At 35.9% G+C, this 7,630-nt stretch overlaps 1 protein-coding gene across 8 annotated transcripts in view; it reads right to left on the reverse strand.

The window, feature by feature from the left end:
- Positions 1-5,715, reverse strand: part of dnm1a (dynamin 1a) — a 65,028-nt gene extending 59,313 nt beyond the window's left edge. For all 8 annotated transcript variants that reach the window (XM_016556173.1, XM_016556176.1, XM_016556180.1 and 5 more), the window contains exon 1: positions 5,593-5,715. In XM_016556173.1, the coding sequence (XP_016411659.1) occupies positions 5,593-5,708 (116 nt within the window). In that variant the 5' untranslated portion in view covers positions 5,709-5,715. The remainder of the gene's footprint in view (positions 1-5,592) is intronic.
- Between the last annotated feature and the right edge of the window lie 1,915 nt (positions 5,716-7,630).

Consider the following 7,630-nt stretch of genomic DNA (forward strand, 5'->3'; position numbering starts at 1 on the left):
CACACACACACACTCACACACACACACACTCACTCACACTCACACACACACACACACCCTACTGAACACAATCATATGTTCACCAGCACATGTGCATCTATAATCATTCATCTTCACATTTATATCATTATTATGTGTTTCTTCGATTACTCTCACTTCCTGTTATCCCAAGGTTTGCATTAAAAATAACAGATTTCTGACTTCATCTGTTGAACGTCAATGTAAAATGTTTTACCTGCATGTTTTAGTCATTTATTTGTGCATCTTTCAAATGCATTTTATGATTTTTGATCGTTTATTATGCTATGAGAAAACTGTGTCAGTGAAGTGCTTGAAAACAAAGAAAAATTCAAGGTAAATATCGCCTGTCAACGGAATATTTTTATTGCAATTTATTTCTAATTTATTTGCAATTTATTTCTAAAAGTATTTAATTGCAAAAAGTAAATATTATTTGGGTGCATTTAGGACACATAAAATAACAAAATTTAACTTAAAAAATGAGTCTGCCAGTCTATTATAAAAATGTTTAAATGTTTAAAATATAATCTCTGTCAGCTGTAGTGCAGTCATGCCAAAAATGGCAATATAAATAAATCCAATATATATATACTGTATATATATATACACACACACACACATTGGAAGGATTTAACAAATGAAATAAACTAGTGATAGTGTGTTAAGTGGAGAGTTTTATATCTAATTTAGAATTTTGAACTGGACTGAACTGACGCTCAAACAAAGAAAAATTCAAGGTAAATATCGCCTGTCAACGCAATATTTTTATTGCAATTTATTTCTAATTTATTTGCAATTTATTTCTAAAAGTATTTAATTGCAAAAAGTAAATATTATTTGGGTGCATTTAGGACACATAAAATAACAAAATTTAACTTAAAAAATGAGTCTGCCAGTCTATTATAAAAATGTTTAAATGTTTAAAATATAATCTCTGTCAGCTGTAGTGCAGTCATGCCAAAAATGGCAATATAAATAAATCCAATATATATATACTGTATATATATATATACACACACACACACATTGGAAGGATTTAACAAATGAAATAAACTAGTGATAGTGTGTTAAGTGGAGAGTTTTATATCTAATTTAGAATTTTGAACTGGACTGAACTGACGCTCGTCATTCTCTCTGACTGACACGGTGTTAATGTGATCTTCTATAATGTCTCTTGTGTTTGCGAGTGTTGAAGTGTGCTGCGTGTGATTCCAGACGGCTGGTTTGTGGACACGTTACAGTCTGAAGCGAATGAAGCGGACTGTTGTTGTGGAGCGTGGGATTAAAGCAGCGAATGAACGCGGGAGAATCAGATTAGAGGTAATCCTGCTGAGACCGGCTCAGATTCACCACAGCGCCATGATTTATCAATGCCTTCACCATCAGTACAGAGGAGACTGACTGGCGTCCAACTGTCAGATAGTGATAGATTATAACATTACACATACTGTATTTGTGCAATACAAACAAGAGAAATGTCTGAAAGAGCCCATGACGGCAGTCTAATGCTGCGGTGTTCAGCAGATCATTACATGATGTTTAATGGAGAGAGTGACAGTAATGGGCCGCTTGCTGCTCTCATACAGCGATTAAACCGAGTCAGAGAATACATGAAAAACATAATCCTTCATTTCACTCACTCCAGCTTATTATTATGTAAGTCAGGGCCAGTGTTATTTTAGTGTCATTGAGATACTCTTACAGTTTTTAATAATATTTTATGAATTATTATGACATATGAATTCTATTATTAACACGTTTTTTAGATTTTGCCTTTTTCATTTTATTTTAAAAGTTTCTGTATTTTTTAGCATTTTTTTAAAATGTCTATAGAAATAATAAAAAAATAAAATAAGTATTTTTTTTATTTCAGTTTTAGTTATTTTAGTTGAAGTTAGTTAGATATATGTGACCCTGGAGCACAAAACCAGTCATAAGGGTCAATTTTTCGAAACTGAGATGTATACATCATCTGAAAGCTGAATAAAATATTTTTTTTAACGAATTTTTTGATGGTTTTAGTAAACTATAATAACCCTGATCTAGACCTCAGAGTGAATCCAGTCAGTCGGTTTACTCTTAACTCTTTTAGAGTGTTGTGATGAACTGCTGAGGTCTTTTTCACATTTCTCTTCTCATCTATTTTTGCTTTTGTTGACGAGCCCGAGGAGGTTTGTTCAGAGCTGACCTGAGTGAAAACATCACCACATGCTTTCCCAGTGATAAACACGTGAACAAACCCCACAGACGCACACTGAAAGAGCAACCCAAGCTGCATTTACAGACCACAAGACTGTAAGCAACCTCCTAGCAACCACACACAACACCCTAGCAACCGGTTAGCAGTGCCCTGGCATCTGCATGTAACACTTTAGTAGGCTGCATGGTTTGAGAAAAACATTTCTGATAAAAATTGCAATCACAATTTACAATGTGATTTTATAAATAATTCCAGGGTTGCTGTGCTTATTTGTAGGGCCGCACAGTTTAGCCAAAATTTTGGCTGTATATTTATATTTAGGATTATATATATCAATATGGCTAAAATTATTATTATTACATAAAAATATTAAAATGACTAAATAAAAGCAAAAGAAATATTCCTATTGCAACATTTCACTATGAAATAAAAAATTACTATTTAAGTAAAATAATACAAATACTATAATTCTATTTTACCTTACACTTGACTAAACCCTCATATTTACAGCTTAATTTCTACACGCTAGCATTATAGTGATGGTTTATGGACAGGCAAACGCCAACCACATTTCCTTAAGAATTTAAAACTACTATTATAAAGTGGATAGTTCCGGTGCTTGATTCTGATTGGCTGAGCCGCGTTCGGCCTAACAACGCCCCTTAGCTCTTATAAATTCACTGTAAACCACGGCTTCTTGGGGCTTATTGCAGAATGAAGTCCAGCCCCGGGTTAATTTGGGTCATCTGATGGGCACTGATGCTCTCGTCAGCTGCTCTGGCAGGGAATTGTGGGAATGCTGACCGGTCTTCTGGAGCTGTCCGTGGTGCTGAAACATGCCTGATGTTCACACCCAATCTGTTTTGTGAATCCCGTTCCAGACTTTCTACAGACACAGATTTGTGGTCCTGAACTTCCCTGTTTCATACTAGGACTGGGCAATTAATCAGACTTTATTTTCAGTTTTGTTTGTTGTTTTTTTTGGCTTGAATCAATAATTTTATATTTTGAATTGAAGCGATTATTATATTGCATTGCATTTCCCGTGATGATCTTGTTCAGTAGGTTTCTGTAGGTTGCGGCAGTGCATCACAAGTAGTTGATCTTATTTAACTGTTTAATTTTATTATTATTTAATTGTCAAGTCACATTTATTTCTATAGCGCTTTATACAATTCAGATCAAAGCAGCTTTACAGTAATAAACAGTAGAATTAATCAATTATGAAAAAAAATCAATTTCAGCTGTAAATCAGCTCTACAGAAGACAATAGAGCCATTATTCAGATCAATGTTGATTCAGTTTATTCCAAGCTTTATTCTCATTCAACAGTGTGAGTGTAGTTAAATCAAAAATCTGAGAAAAAAATATATAGAGAGAGAGATTTAAGCTCACGTCTACATTTTCAAATGTATTATTTAGTTGAATTATAATCAAGTTTAATCAAGTAATAATCAAGTTTTTTCTATGTTCATTGAATGCATGTCAATGAGTAATCATGCTAAATAGTTGTGATCTGAATATTGACCAAAATAATCGCTTTATTGTTATTTATAAGATGCTTTATTTAGAGGTTGCATCACAGACTGTTCCTGTGCATCTTTATTTAGATGTAATTAGTAGTTTAACAGGATATGCAAGGCATTCCAGATTTTGAACAGTGCATGTTCAGGATAATTACAGTCTGTTTGATTTGAGGTCTAAATATAGGACGAGGCTTTTGTCATAATAGCATAGAAGGTTAATTTTGCCAGATTTAAATAGCAGACAATGATAATGAGTACAGATTGTGCTTCCTCTAACCATCTGCAAGACGTCAGCACCCAGTCCTGGTCCTTCAGAAAATCCAAAAAATTAATCGCTTTCCGTTGCATTGAATTAAATGCGCACTTTATCCTGAACATAAACAGCATTTCCTTGCTACGTTTCTGTGCGTTGATCGTGGTAGTTACCTTGCTGTCTATGCAGGGTCAGAGAGCTCTCGGATTCCATCAAAAATATCTTAATTTGAGTTCCGAAGATGAACGAAGGTCTTATGGATTTGGAACGACGTGAGGGTGAGTAATTAATAACAGAATTATACTTTTTGGGTGAACTAACCCTTTAACATGTACATAATCCAAGGGAAACAGTTGGTTTATTTATTCTCTGCTCACACGAGCTCCCTCAGCAGCAATAGTTGCTGAATCCTGCAGCGTAAGACTGAGTTATTCACACACACTGCCGAAAGAACAAGCAAACATTCCTCCTCGAGAGACATGCAGCCCAAAACCACTCGAGCACGACTCAAAGCGTGTTGCTCAATGAATCAGAGGCTCAAAGCGCTCCACCATCTTCCTCTTCATGGGCCTGAGATGATCCAGCTCACACCGACTCTAGATGATTGCTTATGTCTGATAACAAACATGATGAGCATTGATGTAAATGTCTTGTGTCTGTTGTTTAAATAAAAACTGTTTACAATGAAGCCAGTGTGGAATTGTTCATGCTCTAGATGTTTACTAAGATGTTCTGAGTTGCTGAAGTGTTTCTAGATGTTTATTAAGATGTTCTGGGTTGCCGGGGTGTTTACTAAGATGTTCTGAGTTGCTGAAGTGTTTCTAGATGTTTATTAAGATGTTCTGGGTTGCCGGGGTGTTTATTAAGATGTTCTGGGTTGCTGGAGTCCTTCAGTGTGAGATTCTTTCAGCAGGTTTCTGGTGCGTCTGATCACTAATTAACAACAAAACACACACTTTGAGCAATTCTTCCTGTCTGAACTTCACCAAACGCTGCACTCACACACTCAACTTTAAGACTTTAAAACATTTGATCAAATGAAACAGTGACTGATTTAGCAAACTACTAATAAGGAATGCAGTTTGTATTTAATATTTTAAGTGCTGTGTTCTATTGAAGCATCAGCATCAGAGATGTGTGTATCAGAAGAGGTCTCTCAGCTCTAGTAAACATCATCCCAGCAGCATCCATGTTTCACGCTCTTTCTTCACAGAACCAGAGCTTACAGTGTTTATATGGGGTTTCACCTTAATGACCTTGTGCATTATTATTATTGTTATTAAAGGACACACTAATGGTGATGATGATGATGATGATGCACTAATGCATAATGAAGAATACACTATAAATGAGGAGGATTCAGTTGTTGTTGTGAACACGGCTGATGATTTTCACCATTGCTCCATCATGTCTCAATAACATTTAAAGGTTATTATCAGGATCCTCACGATGACATTTACATATCATTGAGGCATGATGGGGGTTGCGACCGAGCCGGAATATAAGATTAATGCTGCGTGCATTTGCCGTACGCGTTATTATTATGGTGTATTAAGGATTATTGTGTGTGTTTTAATAAATGAAGGACTCACTTCCCCACGAAGTTCTCGAGCACGGAGCTTTTCCCGGCGCTCTGTCCGCCCACCACCGCGATCTGCGGCAGGTCCAGGTCCGCGTTCTGTCCGATGGCGGAGAACGCGTCCTGCATTCGGTTGACCAGCCGCTAGGCGGCGCACTTTTTAACCCCTTCGGACCCTGCCTCCATTGAAATGGACATCGCATGATTTTTTGTTTAAATCAATTCAATTTTATTTTTCATAATATGAGCAATGCCTGGTCACTGATTGGTCCCTGATCAACCAATCACAATGAAGACATGACTCCTAACTTAATCTGATTGAGCTACAGGCATCACAACAGAGAGACATGACTCACCAACTAGACAAGCTATCAGCAGCACCTCAAGAATTAGTTGTATAACCGTTTGAGAAACTTGTGGAAGTATTTGAAAGCTAAATACAGAGCTATTCTAATGTTCTGTTTTATGAACATTGATGTTAATTACTGAAATTAATATTAATATGATTTCATTTATGTCATCAAAGTGACCATAGCCTGTCAATCAACTTTCATTGGTTTTAGTGAGAAACAGCTCTAGTGGATGTGAGATCGGTGAATACACTGCAACACACACACTGATGCCATGATGCTATAATGCACACAATCATATATTCATCAAAACAATCAGCAAGTACATAAACCCATTCACATGCACACAAAGGCATTTATTCATATACTCAGATTCACCCACTTCAACCAACAAAAAGGATCAAACAGGTTTTTTGAGACTTCATATCATCTTTTTTCCACATTCTTACTGCATTGTTCATTCTTATAGTATGTGATCTTTTCAAAATCTTGAACACTAGTTCAACTATCGTGCACAATCTCTACTTATTATGTATGGTTAAAATATGGGGATTTTTATTTTTCTTCAGTCCTGGTGTCCATTATAGTGAACATGAAAAAAATCTAATAAAAAAATGAGTTGGCACAAATCTTGTTTTTTTAAGACTTATTTCTATATTGGAGAAGAGCAAATATCAAGTGGATAAAAAAAATGTGTTCAGTGAAAAAGATTCAGGTCTGAAGGGGTTTAAGTTACAGTTTTTTTTCAACTGCTCACACACTAAATATTTACTTGTCACACAGTTTCTGAAAGCTGACACTCGAACAGCAGAAGCACACACCAAATCTACAAAACCATACACTAATTCCCAGCCTTTGACTCGGTTTTCAATTTCATAAAACACTTTTTGGAAAACACAACACAATTCTCTGTGTAACACACACTCAAAATCTAACAGGAATTAATATTATGGCAAAGCTGTTTGTAAATGCTTGCTTTTGAGATGTGTTTGTGATATTTTGAATGCAGTGCTTCATTTTGCAAGAGATGCGAGGCATTTTGCATTTTGTGCGCAATTCTTTGATTTGTGTGAAAAGTTTGGAAAAAAAGAGGCAAAGTTTGGAAAATGTGTGTAAGCAACTGAGAAAAAACTGTAAAGCAGTTTCGTATCATTTCCCTTCTGTGGTAGGATGAAAGCATATTTATTTGTTTGTTTAATTATTTTTCATTTTAATCTATTTATTTGTAATTGTTTTATATATTATCATATCACACCGTGTCATTATTTATTTAACAAAAATAAAGCCAAAATGGAAAAGCCATGTGTGACAAAGTTAGGACACTCTTACTGTTAACACAAGAATTCACCCCAACATCAGACTGTGTAACGCTCAGAAGAATGGCAGACGACCCAAGAGCTTCACCGCAGACTCCACAGGCCTCAGTTAACATGTTAAATGATAAAGTTCATGGCATGTTTGGAAGGCTTGCCAGAGGAAAGCCTCTTCTATCTGAGAAAAGCATGACAGCACAGTTCAGGTTTGCAAAGTTGCATCTGAACAAACCATAAGACTTCTAGAACAATGTCCTTTAAATAGATGAGACCAAAGTGGAGATGTTTGGCAATAATGCAAAGTGCCATGTTTGATGAAAAACCACCCACCCACACACACACACACACACACACACACACACACACACACACACAGACACACACACAC

Source organism: Sinocyclocheilus rhinocerous, unplaced genomic scaffold (genome assembly GCF_001515625.1).
Source record: "Sinocyclocheilus rhinocerous isolate Xijiao unplaced genomic scaffold, SAMN03320098_v1.1 scaffold737, whole genome shotgun sequence".
In the NCBI taxonomy this organism is placed as follows: domain Eukaryota; kingdom Metazoa; phylum Chordata; class Actinopteri; order Cypriniformes; family Cyprinidae; genus Sinocyclocheilus; species Sinocyclocheilus rhinocerous.